Here is a 25,013-nt window from a genome sequence, read left to right on the forward strand (position 1 = left end):
CCATTTTCTTGGTAACTTTCCCTCTCTATAACTCATATTAAACAAATCAAGTAAGGGATTAGGTTTCATACCGGCTAAATAATTAAGTATGTCATACGTTACTCCATCTTTTCCCGGAGCAGTGGAGCTGCCACTTTTTATAGCATCCAGTAGCTCATCGTGGGTTATCTCAGTGCATGCTATAGATCTTGTATTTAAGGCACATAAAGTTACTCCATTTCTAATATTTTCCCATGACTCAATGGTGACTCTCGTGTCTGCAGGTAAGGACTCCATACCAGCAGCACTTGCCCATTTATCTACTAACTCATTAGCAACTTTCCCTGGATCTGAGTGAGCAATGAATTTAGTCTTACAACCCCTGACTTTATTTACTGCTCTCCATATGTCTTTAAGGTTCTTAGTATTACCAATGGCCTGAGCAAAGTCTTGCCAGTATCTGTCCCGCGCCTCCTTCCTCACCTGACTGCATTCCCTAGCCACTTCCAACATTGTATTTTTCTCTTCATCCCTCATTCCATTTTTTAACCATGCTTTATGCGCACCCCGTAGCATTCTCTCCCATCCCTTGACTTGCTGATCATTGGAATATTTAAATTTCTTAGGTCCGTGCGTCTTGCTTCCCCTGCCCCCGTTATTTTCCCTCTGTACTAATTTCTCTATGTTCTCGACCATGTCCTCGTAAAAACTATCAACGCAGAGCGGCGTGTAATGTTGATACCAATCTCCCATATTTTGAATAAAATAATTTTTCATATCTTTCTTAATATTTAGCCTTTTCCTTTGAAAGTGGACTTGTTTTTTCCCCAGTGGTAATTCAACGTTCAAGGCAAAGTGGTCACTAAGTAGTTCCCGAACAACCCGAGCCTCCCCCATAATCCCCTGAGAGTTTAAAACGCAGGCATAGTCAAGCCGTCCTCCCCTGATGTGAGTTGGTTCATTGTTTCCCAATAGACAGGTATCTGGATGATCTTGTAGAAACTGTAACCACTTGACCCCATTAGTATTAATACTACCCACTGTCCCAAGGCTTGTGTGCCGAGCATTAAGGTCCCCAATGACCAGTGAAGGATTAGTATAAATGCAGTCAGGTAAATAGTTAGCGTCGAAGCAGTTCCTGGATACATACAAATTAACTACAATAAATTCCCCTTCCCTTAATGATAATTTAACACAAACACTCTCTATACCTTGCGTTTTTGATGGCGGTTCTACTAACTCTGCTGGTATGGAGTTCTTAACATAAATCGACGTGCCTCTGATGTTATTTGCAGCGAAGAGGTGAAACCCTTTATAGCCATTTAATTTCAATAATCCTTCATTCCTATCCCCTGTCTCTTGGAGAGCTACAACATCAATATCATTTCCCATCACATAACAATGAACATCTGTAACCCTGTTTCTCAAACCATTAACATTCCATGACAACACTTTCAGTCTAGGGTGATCCATTATTAATCAATTCATTGCCTAAGTCATCCCCAATAAGTTCACTAAATGATAGCCATACCTTGTATAACATCTCCCACCTCCTCCCAAGTTCACCAGTAAAAGCGACATTGCGATTCTCAAGAGATTTTTTCAGCCCTGAGATGTCCATTATTGGCCCAAATGATTCCTTCATTTTATGTGTAATTATAGGGTTCTTCCTTTCACTACGACTACCATCATTCACACACACTTCACTTTCCTTCATTTCATCACTCAATATTTCATTTTTGTCCTCAACCACTATATCCTGACTATCCTTCACCGTTTTGTGATTTTCCTTGACCTCCTGAACGTTTAATTTAGCCTCGATGGACTCGATTCTCTGCCCCAGATTTTGGAGGAACTCACCAACTTTTTTAAGTTCAGCCCACACTTCCTTGACCATATTATTATGACCCTCTCTCTGAGCCACAGTAGCCACTTCACTCACCGTTACACTGTCACTGCCGGAGTCCTGAGTGGTGGCGTGGCTGCTTGTTGCTGGAGCCTGCCTAAGTAAAGGTGACTCCTTTACCCACGCATTCGTCCGGTTCACTGGCACTGTTTGGGGCAGACTGTTTTGCTGTGCTCCCGGTGTCTGGGTAAGAGCTCTTGCTTGCTCTGTAACATTCACCGGCCGGAGAACAGCCATACTCGGCCTCTTGCTACACACAGCCGAGCTCGCATTGTGAACACCTCCACAGTTGCAGCATCTGGGAACTATTTTCTCACCCAGATTCAGTCTGTTTCTACACACAGTAGAGAGGTGAGACTTTCCGCAGAAACGACATCGTGGATCATTTTGACATCTCCAGGATTTATGCCCCCATCTGCAGCATTTCAGGCATATTATGGGCTCTTCCACATACTTTGCTACATGCCTGTAGCCAGCCCCGGTGATGAACACTTTTTCGGGTACGTCACCTCTCACTAGAGCCACCACCTGACTCCTAGCTTCACCTTTAATAAGGTGACGCTTGGCCCACACAAATCGTTGGTCGTCGAGTATAAACTCGGGGTCCAGAATCTGAGGGTATTTATAGATAATTACCTTCGTCAGCTTCTCGTTTCCCTCCGGTATTTCCATAAGAATTCCATCGTATCCTTGCTGGGTAAGATACTCCACTGCCTCCATAGAACCTACCGTTAAGTAAGGTCTGTTTACACCTTCCTTCAGCAGGGGCTCGAACTTGCGGTGTTCTCTTCCGAGTTTGACGGTCCACAGCAGCTTCTGATGATAGGCCAGCGTGCATGAGGCAGGGAAGAGAAGCCTCCATCTCCGCTGATCCTCACCTTCCTGACATCGTTCCGTCCGTTTGTCTGCATCAGTCTCGGCGTCGTTCTTCATTCTTTTATCGTTTCCGTTAAGTGTATTACTGTCCACACTACGCCTTGCCTCCTGTCTTCTTCGTTTCTTCTTATTCCTTGTCAGAACTTCTAGATACTCGCCCTCCTCGTCTGACTGGCTGCTTTCAGGGTCCATGTTAATAACGCCGTGAGAAGTAGCCATGTCTTCTGGTGACTGAGTCTCCATCTCAGTACCCAGCATGGGGGGAGGGGGGGGGAAGGTGCGGAGCAGGTATCTTGACCCGACCGCGTCCCAGGTAAGACTGTGGGAGGACGAGGGCGACGATTACAGAAACGAAGAGTACAGATGAATGTTGTAATCTAGAAAATACTCCATCCAGTGAGCAGTACACTTCAAAAGGAGCTGATTGAAAAAAAATGCAATGTAGTGCATTCACCATGGGAGCAATGTTTCCTTCAGAAAGTATATAAACGTGTACCATTGTATTTTAATAAATAAATTGCAAGCATATTATTTAATAAAAATGAGAAAAACATAAGAGTTAAATGTAGAAAACCAGTTACAAACAAAAGTAAGAAGTAGGAAAAATATAGTGTGGCACCAGAAAGAACGCTGGAACGCCAAGGTGAGCGTCGTGGCCATTATCACAACACGGGACGGTGAGTGTCCAGCCTGAGCATAAATCCTTCCCACGTACGATCGTCGTCGCCCCTAAATCAACACAACAACCTTCCCACAAACTGCACCTATCATAAAGAAGAACCACTCTTGCAGTCATCCGGAGAAGAAAACCTTCCCACAAACTTCACCTATCATAAAGAAGAAGCCCACCACTGACCTTCAAGTGCTCACATCAAGTCTAACTCTACAACAACCAAAGAAACAACACTCAAGCCTTGCCTAAGCCTAAACATTGACGCCCCACCGTGAGGCGTCACCCAGCATCATCACTCATGCAGTCAACCGAGGAGAAAACCTTCCCACAAACTGCACCTATCATAAAGAAGAAGCCCACCACTGACCTTCAAGTGCTCACATCAAGTCTAACTCTACAACAACCTAAGAAACAACACTCAAGCCGTGCCTAAGCCTAAACATTGACGCCCCACCGTGAGGCGTCACCCAGCATCATCACTCATGCAGTCATCCGAGGAGAAAACCTTCCCACAAACTGCACCTATCATAAAGAAGAAGACTCGCCAGTGTCCAGAGCGTGGGAAGGTATTTACTCATCTTGGAGATATGAAGAAACACATGTTAGTGCATTCGGGTGAAAAACCTCATAAGTGTCCAGAGTGTGGGAAGAAGTTCAATCAGCTTGGACACATGAAGACTCACATGTTAGTGCATTCGGGTGAAAAACCTCATAAGTGTCCAGAGTGTGGGAAGAAGTTCAATCAGCTTGGACACATGAAGACTCACATGTTAGTGCATTCGGGTGAAAAACCTCATAAGTGTCCAGAGTGTGGGAAGGTATTCACTCGTCATGAACATATGAAGCGTCACATGTTAGTGCATTCGAGTGAAAAACTTCATAAGTGTCCAGAGTGTGGGAAGGTATTCACTCGTCATGAACATATGAAGACTCACATGTTAGTGCATTTGGGTGAAAAACCTCATAAGTGTCCAGAGTGTGGGAAGGTATTCACTCGTCTTGGAGATATGAAGACTCACATGTTAGTGTATTCGGGTGAAAAACCTCATAAGTGTCCAAACTGTATGAAGAGATTCAGACATCTTGGAAATATGAAGATTCACATGTTAGTGCATTCGGGTGAAAAACCTCACAAGTGTCCAGAGTGTGGGATGAGGTTCAGACATCTTGGAAATATGAAGACTCACATGATGATGCATATTGATGAAAGACCTTTCGAGTGTGATGACTGTGGCAAAAGGTTTAGAAGTCGTGGATCTATAATAAGTCACATGTCAGTACATACAGAAGAAAAGTCTTTTGAGTGTGATAAATGTGGCAGATTATTTAAGTCACGTAAAGGTATAATAGCACACGTGTTAGTGCATCTGAATGATAAACCTTCATGAGTGTCCAGAGTTTTGGAAGAGTTTCGGTCATCTTTGTAGTATGAAAACTCACAAGACTGTGCATTTGGGTGATAGGTTAAACATTTTGATTGTGAGAGATAAATCAGAAAATGTTTTTAGTATAATGTATAATTAAGCACATATTAGTTCATTAACTTATAATACCATTTTTCCAATTTTAAAATTGTTGGAAATTGTAAACTTTATCAGGAAAATATCTTGCACTCTTCATAGCTTCAACCATTATTTTATTATATATTTTTATACTGTTTTAGCTTACCCAATTCCATATACTGTATTCAAAAACATGGTGTTGCTACTTCACTGTAACTTGTTTCTCACTCTCCAACCCCTGCCCTATTTTCCTTTCTGTTGTCATGATCGTGTATGTACAACTGGTACCAATTGTCTTCTTTGATATCTGTGTACCTCATAGCTTTCGTTCCATTTTCTTCTCTGCCACTGAAGAAATGTGGCAATGTTCCACTGCCACAGTGCTGGCATTGGCAGTGCCATCACTGCCACCACATTTGAAGGCTTGAAAGCAAGCCAAAAGCACTCTAGTTGATTGTTAACTTTTAACTGTGGTTTTATATATATACTATTGTACTATTTTTATGAAATATTAAAATAATTTTTGTTATTTTGCCCAGTGACTGAGATATATAAATCACTAACAAATATATATTAGACTGGAATTTTTTTCAGCTAAACCTCTTCATTTATATTTGCATCAGATATTTTTAGTAGTCTGGCCTATCTACAGTATTTATAGGGATCTAACCCTTGTCTTATTGTGTGCATTAAGATAGATTCTGATAAAAGGCTAACCTTAGTTCATTAGTCATATTAGCCTGACTGGCATTTATAGTTTTCTGAGTTGGAAATATATATTACTCTAGCCAAATGATGTATAGTAATATATATTACTCAGCTGTTATATAATATTTACCAGACTGAGATATTTATGTTTAGCAGTTATATTATCCTGACTGGTAATTATATTATCCTGACTCTGGCAATTATATTATCTTGTCTGGCAATTGTATTAATCAAACTTGCATTTGCTGGGTATATTACGTGTATCCAGACTGATAATTACATTAGCTTGACTATCATTTATACTATCCTGACTGTGAATTTTGTGAGCATGACTCCGGGAATTATATTACCCTGAATTCGACAATTATAATAGCCTGACTGACAATTATATTATCTTAACTAGCAATAATATTAGCCTGACTGGCAATTATATTAGCCAGACACTGCAGTTACGTTAGCGTGCTGGTAAATATATTATCTTGACACAATTATATTAAAATACTGGCAATTTTATTATCTTATCTGACAATAATATTAGCCTGACCGTCACTTGTATTAACCCATTTTATAAAGTGGAATTTTTCATTTATTGTACAGTATATTACTGTAACTAGAATTCATAATAATTTTTGGAGTATTTTATTGAATATACCCCTCTGTGGTGCCTCCTTGCCGTGGTGAGGGGCTCACGTACACCTCCCTGGGACCGGTGAGGGGCTCACGTACACCTCCCTGGGACCGGTGAGGGGCTCACGTACACCTCCCTGGGACCGGTGAGGGGCTCACGTACACCTCCCTGGGACCGGTGTGGGTTGCCTGTGCCCCCTCTTTGGGTGGTGTACGTGCTGAAGGGCACCATGTAGGGGCCTTGTGAGCCATCGGACCACCCGCTGGAGGGGTCGCCTGTGAGAGGCCGCCCTGAGTGGATGGTTGGGTGTCCAGGCTAGGGCGATAGGGGGACTGGGGTCTTAGCACCAGTGTGGGAGAATGAACGAAGTAGTAGGACTCCCCTGTTGAAAAGGGGGAGCACCGCTAGGGACGATTCACCCTTCCTGCACTGGCACGCGCTCGGCCTCCCTGGCTGCCCTGGTAGGTGGTATCCCTTGGTTCCAGGTCCCATCTCTTTTGTTTGGTTTGCTGTATGGATAACGACTTGCCTTCTATTACCCAGGCTCATGGGGTGGGTGACCAGGCCCCTGAGTCGGACCGTCCTGGAAGACCGGGATCTGTAGCCCCCGCTACGGGACCCGGTTTAGGCCCAGACCGGACTCTTCCTCCCTGCTCCCCTCCCTCCTCTGTGGTTTGGTCGAGCCCCAAGCTTGCTGTGGTGACTGTCTCGTCCCCTTGCACGGCTCCATCCTTTCTTGTGACTACTGCACCTTTCGACCTGTCTCTCTCTAAGGGTTCTCATCGCCGTCCCCGCCATGGCCGCTCTCGTATGCTCCCTTCGTATGCTCCTTCGTTCCATGCTTTGTTTGGTCCTGATATGTGGACTAAATACTTTGACCTCCTACCTTTGGATTCAACTCCTCCTGATGATTTTTCCCTTCATAGGCATCTTGTCGATTCCGTGAATGCCTCTATCACCTTCAACCCCACTCGTCTTGGTACCCGTGTCATTGCTGCCCCTTCTCAGGATGCGGCCGCCCGCTTGGCCGCCTTATCCTGCCTTGGCGAGACCCCTGTTCGGGTCTCGAAGAACGCCCGATTGAATGCCAGTGTTGGCACTGTTCTCCTCCCGCACCATGTTGCGACCGGTGTTAGGGATCTCAAGGACTGCCACGAGGATATCAAGCATATCCTCGAGGCTCAGGGTCATTCTGTACTCCAGGTGGATACATTTACTCGTCCCCCTCGTGGTCATCGCCGTCTGCCCCTTAGGGTTGTGAAGGTTACATTTGATGGTAGGTCCCTTCCGCCCTCTGTCATTCTTGCTGGTGTCAGATGCTCCATTCAGGAATATATTCCCTCTCCAAGGCTCTGCGGTAAGTGCTGGAGGTTTGGGCATGGTACCCTCAAATGCTCTAGTCCTGTCTCTCTCTGTCCCCTGTGTGGAAGCGAGGGTCACTCAAAGTTAGAGTGCACTTCTTCCCAGGCTCGCTGCCTCAATTGCGGTAAGGCCCACCCTACTTTCTCCCGTGCATGTATTCGCTACAAACTTGAGGCGGCTGTCCTCAGCTTGAAGCACCGAGACCGTTTGTCTTTTCCTGAGGCTCGGCGCCAAGTTCATTGTCTCCCATCTTTCGCTGGCGTCTCCTATGCTCGCGTGGTGCGCTCTTCCTCTCCTCGTCCTTCCCACCTTTCTCAGTCTCACAACTGTTTCCGAGTCTTAGACCCGGACACACCCACCACCACCTCCCATGTTTCCCTCCGTTCTGTTCCGAAGGGTCCCCCTCCTGGTTCTCTGTCTAGGGCTCCCCTTCTTTCTACCCAGTCTGTCACATCTCCTGTGTCTTCTATTTCCTCTCCTTCTAGTCCTCCTTCCCGTCCTTCTCCTCCGTCTCTTGGCTCTCCTGACTGTGTGGGCCGACGTCCATCGCTCTCCTGATGGTTGTATTGCTCGCTCTCGATTTTCTTCTCCTATCGAGACACTGGAGTCTGTTGCCCAGTACGTTGCTGGTGGGACGCCTGTATCTTTGAGTCAGATGCGGAAACCTGGCTCCTCTCCTTCCTCCTCCCCTGTCGGTAAGAAAGCTTCGCTTTCTTCTTCACCCCCTATCTCTGATTCTATCATTCCTTCCCCTCCCACTTCGGTGGTGGTGTCCCCTGTTCTTACTGTGGGGGTTTCTTTAGCCCCTGGTTCCATCTCGGTTACTGCTCTTGCTGAGGTGCGCTCCCCTCTTTCTGCCCCGTCTCCTCCAGACCCTGCTCGTCCGCCTCTGGTCTGTCCTCCCGCTTCTTGCCCTCCTTCTTTACTCAGTTTACCCATGCCCCCTAACCCTGACTTCGCTGACCCTGATCCTGACTCTGTGCTTTTTTAGCGTGCTGTGTTCCTTCTTCACCTTTGCTTCTTCTTTGCTCTCTGTTGCTCTCCTCTCTCTCTTTGCTGATGTCTTTTCTCCAGTGGAACATCCATGGATTTTACGCCAATTTCCTTGACCTCCAACTTCTCATTTCACAGTTTTTGCCCCTTTGTGTCTGTCTCCAGGAGGCGATTCTTGGTTCTCGTCCTGGTCGCTTCCGTGGCTATTCTTTTCTCTCCCCTTCCCCAGCTGTCGCTGGGGTCCATAATTCTTCTGCTCTCTTGATTCGTTCCGATGTTCCTTTTGTCCCCTTACTTTTTTCCTCGCCTCTCCACTGTTCTGCCGCCCGTATCTTTGTGCGTAGATGGTATACGGTTTGTTCTATTTATCTACCCCCCACTGTCCCACTTTCTCTTCCCGATCTTAAACACCACCTAGACTCCTTGCCGGAGCCTGTGCTCCTGCTGGGTGATTTCAATTGTCGTCATGCCCTTTGGGGTGATGTGTTGACAAACACCCGGGGTCGCCTCCTTGAACCTTTCATCCTCTCTTCTTCCCTGTCCCTTCTTAATTCTGGTGAGCCCACTCATGTGGACTCTCGGACTCGCTCCCTTTCTTGTCTCGCTCTTTCTCTGTGCTCGGCATCCCTTTCCTTAGATTTCGGGTGGCGAGTCCTTGATGACCTCCATGGCAGTGACCATTTTCCTATCCTTGTCACTTTTTTCTCCTTTTGCCCTCCTCTCTCCTTCCCTAGGTGGCGGTTTGCCGAGGCTGACTGGCGCCTCTTTACTCTCCGTGCTACTATTTCCGACCTCTCCATTTTACTTCTCCCTCGCGCCCTCCTTCTTTTTCATGACACTGTCTTTGACGCTGCCCTCCACTCTATTCCTCGCTCTTCCTCTCGGGGGAACGTGGAAGTGCGTTCCCTGGTGGAGTTTGGACTGTACTCGGGCTGTCCGCTGTAAGCGTGCAGCCTGGAAGAGACATCGCCGTCGGCAGACGATTGAGTCTTTTCTTTTGTTTCGGAAGGCGAGTGCGAGATTGAGTCTTTTCTTTTGTTTCGGAAGGCGAGTGCGATGGCCCGTAGGACCATCCATGCGGCTAAACGTGCTTGCTGGGAGTCTTATGTCTCCTCCGTTATGTCCGAAACTCCTCTTCCACTGGTCTTGAAGCGTATCCGCAAGATTGCGGGCAAGTTTGTTCCCGATGTCTCACCGGTCCTTCGCCTCCATGGTGCTCTTGTGGCGGACCCGTTGCAGGTTGCGGCCTAACCGGGTTCCCATTTCTCCTCTGTTAGTTCTGGTTCTCATCTCTCCCAATCCTTCCTTCTTCGTAAGCCTCTCTTTGAATCTCGTCCTTTAAATTTCTGTACTTATCTTCACTTTCCCTATAATGATTCCTTCTCTCTCTCTGAACTTCAATCTGCCCTAGCCCTTTGTGGTTCTACGGCAGCGGGCTCCGATGGCATTCATTATGAAATGCTTCACCATCTCCCTCCGTGCACGTCTCAGTATTTACTGAGTCTGTACAATCGGGTCTGGGAGTCGTCAGTCCCTGAAGACTGGCTCGATGCTGTTGTCCTCCCTGTTCGGAAACCAGGGTCTCTCGGGTCATCCCCCAAGGACATCCGCCCTATTGCTCTCACGAGTTGTGTCTGCAACTTCTTTGAACGTATGGTCAACGTTCGTTTGATGTGGTTCTTAGAGCACAATCGCCACCTCTCCCCTTCGCAATTTGGTTTTCGCAAGTGCTGCAGCACAACAGATGTCCTGGTGAACTTGAAGGTCTATATTCGTACTGCTTTTGCTGCGAATACCTCCGTTGTTGCCGTTCTTTTTGACCTGGAAAAGGCTTACGACACTTCCTGGCAGTATCATATTCTGTCTCAACTTCATTTTTTTGGCCTTCGTGGGAACCTCCCTTTCTTCCTCCAGAGCTTCCTCTCTCGTCGTTCCTTTCGTGTGCGGCTTTGTACTGCTCTCTCTGCCCCTTTTCAGCAGTATGAGGGTGTACCTCAGGGTAGTGTTCTGAGCACTACTCTTTTTCTAGTTGCCCTCAACGGTCTTCTTTCCTCTCTTCCTTCTGGCGCCTTCTCTGCTCTCTATGATGATGATCTTACCCTTTGCTGTCGGGGTGATGATTCCCCTCTCCTTTAACAGCGGCTTCAACTTGCGATTGATGCCATGTCGTCTTGGGCCACCGATCATGGCTTCAAATTCTCTGCGTCTAAGACTTGTGCTATGACTTTTACTCGGAAGCATGTCATTCTTCGTCCCTCTTTGTCGCTTTATGGTCATCCCATTGTGTACAGGGATTCCGCGAAGCTTTTGGGGTTAGTCTTTGACACTCGTTTGTCTTGGTCAGCCCATATCTCCTACCTCCGAGTTGAATGCTCTAAGGCCCTTAACCTCCTTAAGGTTTTGTCCCATACTTCTTGGGGAGCGGATAGGAGCACGCTCCTCTATTTGCACTCCTCTCTCGTCCTGTCTAAACTCGATTATGGTTGCCCTGCATACTCCTTTTCTTCTCCTTCTACTCTTCGCCGTCTTGATGCTTTGCACCATACTGGGTTGCGTCTCAGCTCTGGTGCCTTTCGTTCGACTCCCGCCCTTAGTTTGTATGTTGACACTGGCTTTCTCTCTCTTCAGGACTGCCGTGATTGCTACTGTCTTCGCTATCTTGCGCGGTCCTTCCAACATCCTTCCTCTCGCCTCTGTCGTACATTGACTTTTCCTCCTCCTGTGGTTCCTGTTCCTCTTCATTGTCTCCCACTTTCTGTCGGGTTATCTCGCTTACAGGATTCTCTTTCTGTTCGTATTTCTAATGTTTCTCCTCGTATTGTTCCTTCCTTACCTCCGTGGAGAGTCCCCCTTCCCAAGTTTTGTACGTCCTTGACTTGTATTACTAAAGCCTTTACCCCTCCTACTATTCTGAAAAGCCTCTTCCTTGAGCACTTTTCTTCGCACTCCCACTCTATTTCCATCTTCACTGATGGGTCTAAGTCTGCAGACGGTGTGGGTTACTCTGTTGTTTTTCCTGACCGTACTTATATGTGTCGCCTCCCTTCGGAGGCTAGCATCTTTACGGCAGAACTTTATGCTATTCTCTATGCTCTTCGTCTGTTGCTTTCTCATTCTCATTCCTCCTTTGTGGTTGTAGTTGATTCTCGTAGTGCCCTCATGGCTCTAGGGTCCATTAATCCTGTCCATCCGGTGGTCATCGAGATTCAACATTGGCTGTTTCTTATTTCTAGTAAATTTAAATCAGTAGAGTTTTGCTGGGTTCCCAGCCATATTGGTGTTTCTTTCAATGAGCGTGCGGATGCTGCCGCTAAGGAAGCTATCCGTTCTTGTCCCATCTCCCGTAAAAGTATTCCTTATTCCGACTTTTATCCTGTTATTCATTCTTCCATTCTTGCCCGTTGGCATGGTTGTTGGTCCCCTGTGGTTGGTAACAAGCTGCGTACTCTCAAACGTAGTGTGTCCCCGTGGCCTTCCTCCTACCACCGTAACTGGCGGTGGGAAACTGCTTTGGCATGGCTGCGGGTTGGTCATACCCGCTTAACCCACGGTCACTTAATGGAGCGCCGCCCTGCTCCTTATTGTCCGAATTGCGTTGTCCCTCTTACAGTTGTGCATATCCTTGATGAATGTCCTGACTTCCAGGACGAGCGTGTGTCTTGCTTTCCGACCGTCCCTTGCGGTCCTTGTCCCTCGATAGAAGTCTAGGTGAATCGGATACTTTTGATATCGTTCGCCTTATGCGTTTTTGTTCTCGTATTGGCATTCTTGGTGATATTTAGCGCCCTCTGATTATTTCGCACTTTGATGGTGCTACATAGCCTTCCCGGTTTGGTGCCTTCTTTTGATAATTACCTTTTTTACCTTACCTTACCTTCATTGAATATAGTTAGCCTAGGCTTAATTACTGCTAGTATTTCTTAATATCTTTGATTAATAAGTATCTTTAACTATAAATTACAGTGTAATAATTATTAATTTGTAGATATAAGCCTAAATTTAATCATTGAATTATTGGTATGTATGATTATTATAGGCCTGTTTTACTAGATATAGGAGTAGCCTTTTGGCAGGGATGGCCAAACTTGCTTACTGTAAGAGCTGCAAATGATAAACCTCAGATGTTTGAGAGCTGCAGGAGAAGCATCTGAGAGCCACAGCTTCCTTACTGAATAATGTCAACAGTGTCTGCTGGCTATTTATTGATGATTTTAACTCATTTAACTTATTTTTCCTTAAGTCTGATTTAGGTGGATAATCATACGAAAAGTTTTTGTGATTAGGTTTATACTGGCGTTTAAAGTTCCTGGCTTTGTAATGACTGAGTAGCACTTGGCAAACAAGGCACAAAGGTTTACCTTCTTTAACTGTGAATGCAAACTTTGTTCCACAAGAATCGGAACTTTTTTATATAGTGCATTTCTTGCCCTGGATTCTGGTAGAAACTTATAGAATATTCACATTCTCAAGAATTTTTTACTAGCTGAATAATTAAATGTCAAAGAGCTGCGATTTTTGCCACCCTGTGGCCAAACCACAGCTTTCAATTTGACATCTAGGCAAACCAAAAAGTATAGTTTATTGTTATGATTGACAGTTTAGGTTCTTGTTGTGTTGACTGATGTGTAGTTATTATTTGCTTAGTTATTATTTGCTTTGCAATCATTGGCCTATATTATTTATAGATGAAATATGGTGTAATACTTGACTTTTACCTATTACCTATTACTGTAATTATATTATATAGACCTGGACGGTTGTTTCAACATAAAAGGTCACTGTCCACTCTCAGTAACAAGAAGTGTTATAGAACTTACTTGACAATTATCTCAACATACAAAGTAACTGTTCACTCACAGTAACTATATGTTATAGAACTTGCAGGAAACACTGTACATGTTAGTGACTTTACAAGAATGTAAAAATACCAATCTTATGTAATCTCACCAACCCATTGTACTTGCTTGTGAATAAATTATTATTATTATTAATACTATTAATTTAGTTGACAATTATCTTAACATACAAAGTCACTGTCCACTTACAGTAACAATACGTTATAGAACTTAGCTAACTTCTATTAATATATTACATTATTGGTAACAATGGCATAATTAAGTTGAGGCACTAATAGGGTCAGTTTGTTAGATCACATTGGGAGAGGAATTTATTGAGGTTATTCTTGTGTGATAATACAGTGTGGCTTCAGGACCAATATAAGCAACAACAATGCTCATATAAATGTGCTTAAATTATTACATGCAGTACTTAACAAAAATGAGCTCCTTATAGGTTTGTTTGTTGACTTACGTAAGGGTTTTGACACTGTTAACCACAATAATCTTCTTCTGAAACTCCAACACTATGGAGTTTGAGGTCACTCCCTCCAGTACTTGCAATCTTATCTCTGTCAGCAGTATATTTCAGTGAACGCTGCTACTGCTCCCACTTTGTCAGTTAACTTTGGCATTCTGCAGGGGTAGCATACTTTGTCCACTCGTAATTCTCATATATATATCTTCCAAATACCACAACATTTTATCTCTGTTTTGTTTGCTGATAATTCAATCTTCATATTTTCTCACACGCTAACTCACTTATTCTAAATGACACGGTAAATTCTGAACTAAATTAAGTCCATTAAATTGACTGTTAACAAACTTACCCTTAACATCGACAAGGCGTTTTACATTTTTGTTTGGTAAGAAGTTCAACAATCAAATTAATCTTAAGACTATGATGACCAAACCACACACCCGAAGATGAGACGACAACGTCCTGGACCATTATCATAATCGATTTGATAATGGTCCAGGTCGGACTGAAATGTCGTTGTCTCCTCATCTTCTGGTGTGTGATTTGGTCATCATATCTCAACCATATCTGTTGTGATTCATTGTCTAAGACTTAACAATACCAAATTATGAGCAGAGTTGATGGGAAGTTCCTTGGTGTTCACTTTGACAACAAAATTTCCATTGCCATATATAAAATATAAACTAAAAAGTTTAGTTATGTACAACTTCCGTGGTGTAGTGGTTATAACGCTTGCCTGGCGTTCAGTGATCGCTTTATCCTGGGTAATAATAATAATAATAATAATAATAATAATAATAATAATAATAATAATTTATTTGCAAGAAGGTACAATGGGTTGGTGTCATTACATAAGATTGGTATCTTTACATTCATGCAAAGCCACTAGCTTGCATACCATTTCAGACAGGTCTTTAAAGATGAAAGAGTACATTGTAGCAGTGTACCCTTTCAGACGTACTGTGTGAATTTGAAGCACAAGGTAGGAAACTGTGAGGAGGAAATTAGGTACTTTTTTTTTTTTGGACAGGGCAGGGATTGGGTAATTTTTAAATTCATCAGGGAGTGAGTTCCAAAGACTGGGCCATTTTATTTGCATGGAATGTTTGGTCAAGTTTAGTCTGACTCTGGGGATATCAAAGAGATATTTATTTCTGGTGTGGTGCTCATGGGTTCTATTTCATCTATCAAGGAAAAGTTTCAGATCAAGACTAGCATTTAGGAACAGGGTTTTTATAAACCAGGTTTTATACATGTAGATAGCACATGAGAATGTGTGGACTGAGTGTATGTTTAGCATGTTAAGGGACTTAAATAGAGGGGCTGTGTGTTGTCTGAAGACTAGGGTTCGTTACTGTTCTCATAGCAGATTTTTGCCGAGTGATGATGGGCTTGAGGTAATTTGCAGTGGTTGATCCCCATGTACAGATAATGTATGAAAGATGTGGATAGATTATTAGGTAGCATAATGGGAGAAGAGCAGAGAGAGGAACGTAATTTCTTCTGATTTTAGAAAGTATACCGACCATTTTTGAGACTTTTTTATCTATGTGTTGTATGTGGGTGCTAAAGTTCAGTTCCCTTGACTACAGGGCCAAGGAACTTCCCATCATTTTTATGGGTAATGTTAACATTGTCTATCTGAAGTTATGCTATTGATGACCACATGTCTGTCACTGAGATAGGAATGTATATAGTCCAAAGAAATACAGTTGTTACGGCCCTATTGGGTCGCAACGGGGTTCTTCTCTGATGTTATTAGAGTTTGGGTATCCGGCCCCAAATTAGTAGTGGCTTTCAAGGGGTGTGTTTCGTAACGCAAGTAAATTAAAGGGGAAGGGATACAAAGGCTCAGATATCTATATATAATCACCACCACAATAAATAAATATATAAACTGTCACACGGGGAGTATAAATACACAATGTACAGAATCGTCTTCCTCTGAAGACACGGGATGCTCCACGGTGCTCACGATGAGTAGCCCTGGTTCTCTTCGTCGTGGCCCATGATGAATCCTCTGATTCTTTTGGCGAATCTACCCCGGCCACAGGCCAGCCAAATCACAGTCCCACTGGGTGCACCGTCGTGGAGGCCTTCAACCACAAATCCAGCCTGTAGCTGGCAGGTTCCGATCAGCTCCGCTATGTAGGCCACTCCACGATCGATACTAGGGTTGCGAGCCCTAGGCAGGAGCCTCGTGTGATTCCGCAGATCACTCTCCTCTCTCTGCACCACAGTTGCCAGTCTCTCCCACCAGCCAGTCCCAGATGCGACGATTCCTGGTACTGCCACGTCACAGGCAGGCTAACACACTCAACAGTGTTCGTCCGGGGGTGACTCACAGCTTCTGCAGCAAACACGTGGAGAGACTTGGCTGCCTTGGGTAGACTGCCCCATCGTCCTTTACAGCAGTCCCAGGTCGTCTCTGTAGTCAGACATGTCATTAGTACGGGTTACACTCTAGGGCACCTCACATACAGGCTTAGACACAAACGTCCACCTATCCACTCCATAGATTGCGTGGCTGTCTAAGTGCCACCTCACCAGAGGTCAGCAGCGGCTATGTTAAGAGCTGATCAAGATGGGAAACCAGCCCCTGTGGCCGGTATATCTCGTCCACACTAGATGGCGTCGTCCATTTGGAGGGGGTTTCGGGAGCTGATCCACAGATGGCGTTGTCGTCACGGCTCCGTGCTCGGATGCTGGACTCGGGTCCGTAACAACAGTCTACCTCTTAAGAGGTAGAACAGCTTGTTGAAAGAGCCCAAGTGCATGGGGGAATTGTGTAAAACCCCAGTTTGTGTCTCAGAGAGACTGTGGGATCCGTGTGTGTGCAGTAGCAAACCTGATTGCAATTCGTATTACCATGTCGTGGCGCAGTCGATTAAGGTGCATCTGGAATCATCCTGGACGTAAGTTTGAACCCTCATCCCCCCTTACTGTCTGGCTCGTTGTCACCGTGAGGGGGCTTGGTGGGCAGCTGCTGGAGTGTGATGCTCCATGGGTCAGTCCTCTGTCCTTTTGCAGCCTTATGCTCCTGCTGCTGCCTTTACCAATTTTGCCAGACCCCTTTTCCTTTTCCTTGTGTTTTATTTTTCTCCCCCCCTCACTCTTCTCCCTATCAAATTGTCATTTTTTGCTGACCTTTTGCCTGTTTTGATTATTCTTTTGACCTTCTTTTGTTTTGACGCCCGAGTGTTTAAGGAGGCATACTCTTGCACCGTAGAACTGTAGTACCCAACGTTTCGAGCGAGGGGACCCATTTATTGTCAATCCTCCTATCGTCACTGAACCCGCTCTCGACGGACTCACGGTTCTTATGGTGGTGTTTGTGGAGCGTATACTTACGACGCACCCCTGGGGGGCCCCGGCAAGATCGGCGATAGCTTCTTGCTGGGTGCGCCCTCTGATTATTTTGCGTATTTGATGGTGCTACATAGCCTTCCCGGTTTGGTGCCTTCTTTTGATAATTACTTACTTCTTGCTGGGTGTCCTGCCTCTAATTGTGGCTCCATGGTGGGTGTGGGGGGCACGTTCGTGAATGAAAGTTTTCCCTCGTTTTCATGGCTGATAATGTTTCCCTTGTACTTTCTCAGGCTCGTGGGGTGGGCGACCAAGCCCCTGAGTTGGACTGTGTTGGAAGACCAGGCCCTGTAGCCCCTGCTACATTGGGCCCCGATGACCTGACTACGCCCCTCAGCTCCCTTCCCTCCTCTGCGGTAGGGTCGAGTCCCCAGCCCCCAGTGGTGACCACCTCGTCCCCTGGCACGGCTTCGTCTCTGATTGTGACTACTGCGCCTTTTACCCCCATGAACTCCGGGGGTTCTCAACGCCGTTCCCGCCATGGCCGCACTCGCAAGATCGCTTCCCATAATAGTACTTACAACGCCTTGTTTGGTCCCGCTACGTGGGCTAAATACTTTGATCTCCACCATCTGGATTCTACTCCTGACGATTTCTCCTTCCATAAACACCTTGTTGATTCAGTAGATGCCTCTGTTACTTTTAACTCCACTAGTTATTTATTTATTTATTTATTTATTTATTTATTTATATATATACAAGAAGGTACATTGGGTTTGTGAGAATACATTGGATAGTACAGTAATTACATTCTTGTAAAGCCACTAGTACGCGCAGCGTTTCGGGCAGGTCCTTAATCTAGCAGATAATTTTAAGTAGGTAAGTTCAATCAGAATTGATAAATGAAAGATACATTACAAGAGAAAAATGAGATGAGAGAGATAAGTAAGTATATTAAAGCACATTGTTATATTAAAGCTCTGATTGATTACATTGACAGCTTGATTAGTAATTTAAACAAGATTAATATACACCATACAGCAGATTGACAGCACATATAAGACAGCAATGATCACAATGGTAAAGATGTTCAGAATGGGTACATAAAGATTGGGAGACTGGGTGGCAAAAGATACAGATAAACAAGATTTATAAACACCATACAATAGAATGGCAGCACATATAAGAAAACAGCAATGATCTCAATGGTAAAGATGTTCATATTGGGAACAAAAAGGTTGGGAGATTGGGTAACAATAGATACAGTGCAATTTTAAGGCAAAAAGAGAAAAACTATGAAGATGAAATTAGGTACTTTTTAGTATTGATTTTGACTGATGTAAAAGTTGGACAGCTTTTCAATTCAGTAGGGAGTGAATTCCATAAACTGGGTCCCTTTATTTGCATAGAGTGTTTACACAAATTAAGTTTAACTCTGGGGATATCGAAGAGATATTTATTTCTGGTGTGGTGATAATGGGTCCTATTACATCTGTCCAGGAAGAGTTTCAGACAAGGATTTGCATTCAAGAATAGGGTTTTGTAAATGTAGTTGACACAAGAGAATTTGTGGAGTGAGATTATGTTTAGCATGTTTAGGGAGTTAAACAAGGGGGCTGTGTGTTGTCTGAAAGCAGAATTTGATATTATTCTGATAGCAGATTTTTGCTGGGTGATGATGGACTTGAGGTGGTTTGCAGTGGTTGAACCCCATGCACAGATACCATAGTTGAGATAGGGATAGATTAGTGCATAATATAGAGAGATGAGAGCAGAGTTAGGAACATAATATCTGATTTTGGAGAGTATACCAACTGTTTTAGAGACTCTCTTAGTTATGTGTTGTATGTGTCTAGGAATATGCCAAGAAACTTTCCATCATTTTTATTGCTAATGTTTACATTGTCAATCTGAAGCTGAATTGCATTTGTAGATTTGCTTCCAAATAGGATGTAGTAGGTCTTTTCTATGTTAAGTGTTAGTTTGTTGGTTGACATCCATAAGTGGACTTTTTTTAGTTCGTTATTAACAACATCATTTAGTGTATGTGGGTTGGGGTTGGAGTAAATGAGGGTAGTATCATCAGCAAACAAAATAGGTTTCAGAATGTTAGAGACATTAGGCAGATCATTAATGTATATAAGAAATAGTAGGGGTCCCAAGATGCTGCCCTGAGGCACTCCAACGGTTATTGGTAGAATGGGAGAGATTATACTATTGATGGCTACACATTGGTGTCTATCACTAAGATAGGATTGGATATAGTCCAGTGCATGGCCTCGGATTCCATAATGATGGAGTTTACATAAGAGGAAATCGTGATTAACAGTATCAAAGGCCTTTCTCAGGTCAATGAAGAGTCCAATTGAAAACTCATTTTTGTCAAGGGCAGAGTAAATTATATCAAGGAGACTAATAATTGCATCGTTGGTACTCTTTTGAGAGCGGAAGCCAAACTGACAGGGGCTAAGAATGTCGAATTTTACGAGATAGGAGTAGAGCTGTTTGTAGATAATTTTTTCAAATATTTTTGATAGTATGGGTAGGTTCGATATTGGTCTGTAGTTGTTTATGTCTGACGGATTACCTCCTTTATGAACTGGCGTTACTCTTGCGTTTTTAAGGATATCAGGGAAGGTATGACACTCAAGGGATTTGTTGAACTGCAGAGCTATAGGTGGTGCAAGGGCATGGGAGGCGCTCTTGTATACAATGGATGGGATTTCACTGATGTTCCCAGCTTTGGTTTTTAGTGAGTGTATGATGGACATAACATCTGACGGGCTGACTGGTGAGAGGAGAAGAGAGTTTGGATAGCTGCCTGAGAGATATGTGTTGATATGTGTCTGAGTCTGTGGGATTTTACTTGCAAGGTTAGCACCAATCGATGAAAAGAAGCTATTAAATTCATTCGCCATTTCTAAGTCAGATGACAGTGTAAGGCCATCCTTAGAGAGTGTTATCTGGTTGTGGGAGTGTTGTTTAGTACCCAGGATGTTAGAGATGGTATTCCATGTGCTTTTCATGTTGCCTTTTGCTTCTTTGAATCTAGTCTCATAATATGAAAGTTTTCTTTTCTTATGATACTGGTAAGCACTGATGAGTACCTTTTAACTACTTCCATTGAAATTAGGCCACTCCTAAATTTCTTTTCGTATTCATGTTTTTTGTTGATTGATTTAATTATGCCACTTGTGAGCCACGGGTTATTTTTTCTTTTATCAGTTACTTGTTTGGTAAGGAGGGGACAGTGAGTGTTGTAGAGGCTTAGAGTTTTGGAGAGAAAGAGGTTAGTTGATGAGTTTATATCCTGTGAATTATTAAATTCAGCTTCCCAGTTAATATTGTGAAGTGCATTAGAGAGATTGTCTAAAGCTGATTCACTATGTAGCCTGAATGAAAGTTTTTTGGTTTCTGGTGGTGATGTGTCAATGTTTGCTATGAGGAAAGTAGGATAGTGGTCAGTTGTTCAGTCATAAATTACCCCAGATGTAAGGGGAGCTGTTATATTAGTCCATAGGTGATCCAGGGTAGTGGCAGATGTTTGAGTGACTCGGGTGGGCTTGGTGAGTTTGGGGATTAGCATACAGGAGTGCATGCTGTTACGGAAATAGTCAACTTGAGGGTTGTTTAGAAGACCCAGGTCAATATTGAAATCACCTCCCAGAATAATGTGATTTTTGTTGAGATTGTTATTTATGACAAGATTCCTTACATTGTCAGAGAATAAAGCTATGTTGGTATTAGGAAATCTATAGATGGCACCGATTATCAGGGAGGATTTAAGGGATTTACTGGAGAACTTGGCAAAGGTATATTCACAATAGTCGTCTCTATCACTAATGACACTATTGCAAATGAAGGTATCTTTGTAATATATTGCTGTACCGCCACCTTTTTTGTTAGGCCTGCAGTTATGAATGGCTTTATAACCAGCTAAATTGTAGAGTTGGGTATAGTCATTACTTAGCCAAGTTTCTGTTAAAATGATGAAAGATAATTTAGTACCTAGAGCTGTAAGTAGTGCATTTATATCATCAAAATGTTTGCCAAGTGACCTAACATTTTGATTGTAAACTGATAAGCAGGTGCTATTTAGGAGTTTGTTTTTTGCAAGATTTGCTGTGTAATACCTGCAATAATGATGATCAATGTGCTGATGAGTGTGGATATGGGACAGAAGATTTCGATCAGGATCAAAATCAGTAAGCATATAGATAAGAATGTCACGATACAATAAGATAAGCAATTACAGGAACAGATGCAAACTAAATCTGCTGTAAAATAGAAAGTAATTATAGCAAAACACAACAATATAATAATATAACAATACAATAAGAGCTTACAAAGTATTGAGTCTGCTAAATTAGAGAATAATTATGGCAAAACACAACAATAAATGCAAGTAAACAAAAGAATTGAAACAATTAGAGATAGAATTAAGGTCACTAGATAGCTTACAGTTACGGTACGCATGTCGGCGCTGCTCCTCAGGATGCAGCTACTCGCTTAGCCACTTTGTCCTGCATTGGAGAGACCCCTGTTTGGGTCTCCAAGAACGCTCGGTTAAATGCCAGTGTTGGCACTGTTCTCCTCCCACACCATGTTGCAACTGGTGTTCAGGACCTCAAAGATTGTCAAGAGAATATTAAACATATCCTCGAAGCCCACGGCCATTCTGTCCTCCAGGTGGACACATTTACTCGACCCCCTCGTGGTCGTCTCCGTCAGCCCCTTCGAGTTGTAAAAATCACCTTTGATAGTAGGGGCCCTTCCACCCTCTGTTATTTTTGCTGGTGCCAGATGCTCCGTTCAGGAGTACATTCCCTCTCCTAGACTATGCAATAAGTGTTGGAAGTTCGGGCACGGTGTCCTCAAATGCACCAGTACTCTGTATCTGTGCCCCTTGTGTGGGGACGATAGTCATTCTAAGTCCGAGTGCACTTCTCCCCAGGCTCGCTGCCTCAATTACGGTGCAGTCCACCCTACCTTCTTACCCTCGTGTATGCACTACAAACTCGAGGAAGCCGTCTTCAACTTGAAGCACCGTGATCATCTGTCTTTTCCTGAAGCGAGACGCCAAGTTCGTCGTCTCACCCCTTTCGCGGGCGTCTCCTACGCTCGCGTGTTACGTTCTACCTCTCCTCGTCCTTCCCCGTCTTCCTCAGTCTCACAACCGTTTCCAGGCCTTAAGCCCGACCACACCCACCACCTCCTCCCCTATTCCTTTGCGTCCTGTCCCAGATGGTCTCCCTCCCGGTTCTCCATCTGAGATTTCCCCCCTTCCTACTCAGTCCGCCATATCTCCTTTGTCTTCTTCCCCATCTCCCCCCACTCTTTCTTCCCGACCCTCTCCCCAGTCTCTTGACCCTCCACGCCGCCTGTCTGTCCAGGCTAATATCCATCATCCTCCCAGCAATTTTTGTGTTGTTTGCTCTCGTTCCTCTTCTCCTGCTGAGACCATTGAGTCTGTCGCCCGGTACGTTGTTACAGGAACGCCTGTCTCTTCGAGTCAGAAACGTAAGCCTGGCTCCTCTCCTCCTTCCTCTCCGGCGGGAAAGAAGGTTTCGCTTTCTTTCTCACCCCCCTCCCTCTGACTCTGTCACTACAACCCCTCCCATTTCAGTAGTCGAACCCCCTGTCTCTGATATGGAGGTTTCTTCCGCCCCTGATTCCTTCTCTGTTGCTGCCCTTCCTGAGGTGCACTCCCTGATTTCTGCCCCCCCTCCTCCAACTGTCCTTGCCTGCCCCTCTCAGTTGTCTCCTTCTCCTCCAGACACCGTCAGTCCGCCTCTGGTCTGTTCTCTTGCTCCCTTCCCTCTCTCCTTACTAAGTTTACCCATGCCCTCTAACCCTGATTTTGCCGACCCTGCTCCTGATCCAGACCCTGATCCTGACCCTGCTCCAGACCCTGATCCTGACCCAGATCCTGAGATTCTTTAATAAACTGTGTTCCCCTTTACCTTTATTTCTTTCTTGTTCTCTGTTACTGTCCTTTCTCTTTGATAATGTCTATTCTTCAGTGGAATATTCGTGGATTTTATGCCAACTTCCACGAACTCCAACTTCTAATTACACAGTTTACACCACTTTGTGTTTGTCTCCAGGAACCAATGCTTGGTGCTCGTCCTGGTCACTTTCGTGGTTATTCCATTCTTTCTCCCCCCCCTCCTGGGGGGGGGGGGAGAAAGAAAGGAATAACCACGGGAAAGAAAGGAATAACCACGGGAAAGAAAGGAATAACCACGGGAAAGAAAGGAATAACCACGGGAAAGAAGGGAATAACCACGGGAAAGAAAGGAATAACCACGGGAAAGAAAGGAATAACCACGGGAAAGAAAGGAATAACCACGGGAAAGAAGGGAATAACCACGGGAAAGAAAGGAATAACCACGGGAAAGAAAGGAATAACCACGGAAAGAAAGGAATAACCACGGGAAAGAAAGGAATAACCACGGGAAAGAAGGGAATAACCACAGGAAAGAAAGGAATAACCACGGGAAAGAAAGGAATAACCACGGGAAAGAAAGGAATAACCACGGGAAAGAAAGGAATAACCACGGGAAAGAAAGGAATAACCACGGGAAAGAAAGGAATAACCCTCTTGCTGGGGCCCATAACTCTACTGCTCTCTTAATTCGTTCTGATATTCCTTTCGTCCCCCTACTTCTTCCATCCCCTATCCATTGTTCTGCTGCCCGTGTTTTTGTGGGTAAATGGTATACAGTCTATTCCATTTATTTCCCTCCAAATGTCCCTCTTTCCCTTCCTGATCTTAAGCATCTCCTGGACTCCTTGCCAGAGCCGGTGCTCCTTTTGGGTGATTTCAACTGTCGACATTCCCTCTGGGGTGATGTTCTGACAAACACCCGAGGCCGTCTTCTCAAACCGTTCGTCCTCGCTTCTTCTCTATCTCTTCTGAATTCTGGTGAACCCACTCATGTGGACTCTCGCACTCGCACCCTTTCCTGTCTTGATCTTTCTCTCTGCTCATCGTCCCTTTACTTAGATTTCACGTGGCAGGTTCTTGATGACCTCCATAAAAGTGATCATTTCCCCATCCTCGTTTTCTTTTTCTCTTTCCACCCTCCCCTTTCCTTCCCTAGGTGGCAGTTTGCCAAGGCTGACTGGTGCCTATTCACCCTCCGTGCTACTCTCTCTGATCTCTCCTCTCTGCCTCTTCCTTGCGCCCTCCACATTTTTTTTATGACACTGTCTTCAACACTGCCCTCAGCTCTATCCCTCGCTCTTCCTCCTGGGGCACACGGAAGTGTGTTCCCTGGTGGAATGCGGACTGTGCTCAGGCTGTCCGCTGTAAGCGTGCAGCCTGGAAAAAACACCGCTGCCGGCAGACGGCTGATTCTTTTATTATGTTTCGGAAGGCAAGTGCGGTGGCCAGTAGGACCATCCGTACTGCTAAACGTCAGAGTTGGAAATCTTATGTTTCCACCATTATGCCCGATACTCCTCTACCGCAGATCTGGAAGAAGATATGCAAGATTCCGGGCAAGTTCATTTCAGATGTCTCGCCGGTTCTCCACCTCCGTGGGACTCATGTGGCGGATCCAGTGAAGGTCGCGGCCGAACTGGGTTCCCACTTTTCTTCTGTTAGCTCTGGTTCTCATCTTTCTCAATCTTTCCTTCTTCGTAAGCCTGTTCTTGAATCTTATCCTTTAGATTTCCACACTCATCTCCACCTTCCCTATAACGATCCTTTCTTTCTTTCTGAACCTCTGTCTGCCCTGGCCCTCTGCGGATCTACGG

At 44.5% G+C, this 25,013-nt stretch overlaps 1 protein-coding gene across 1 annotated transcript; it reads left to right on the forward strand.

The window, feature by feature from the left end:
- The first annotated feature begins 3,916 nt into the window (after nucleotides 1-3,916).
- LOC138356217 (zinc finger protein 83-like) lies at nucleotides 3,917-4,822 on the forward strand. Its single transcript, XM_069311955.1, has 2 exons — nucleotides 3,917-4,336; nucleotides 4,532-4,822. The coding sequence occupies exons 1-2, from the start codon at nucleotides 3,917-3,919 to the stop codon at nucleotides 4,820-4,822; spliced, it is 711 nt and encodes a 236-aa protein (XP_069168056.1).
- Nucleotides 4,823-25,013: the final 20,191 nt, after the last annotated feature.

Source organism: Procambarus clarkii, chromosome 6 (assembly GCF_040958095.1).
Source record: "Procambarus clarkii isolate CNS0578487 chromosome 6, FALCON_Pclarkii_2.0, whole genome shotgun sequence".
Classification (NCBI taxonomy): domain Eukaryota; kingdom Metazoa; phylum Arthropoda; class Malacostraca; order Decapoda; family Cambaridae; genus Procambarus; species Procambarus clarkii.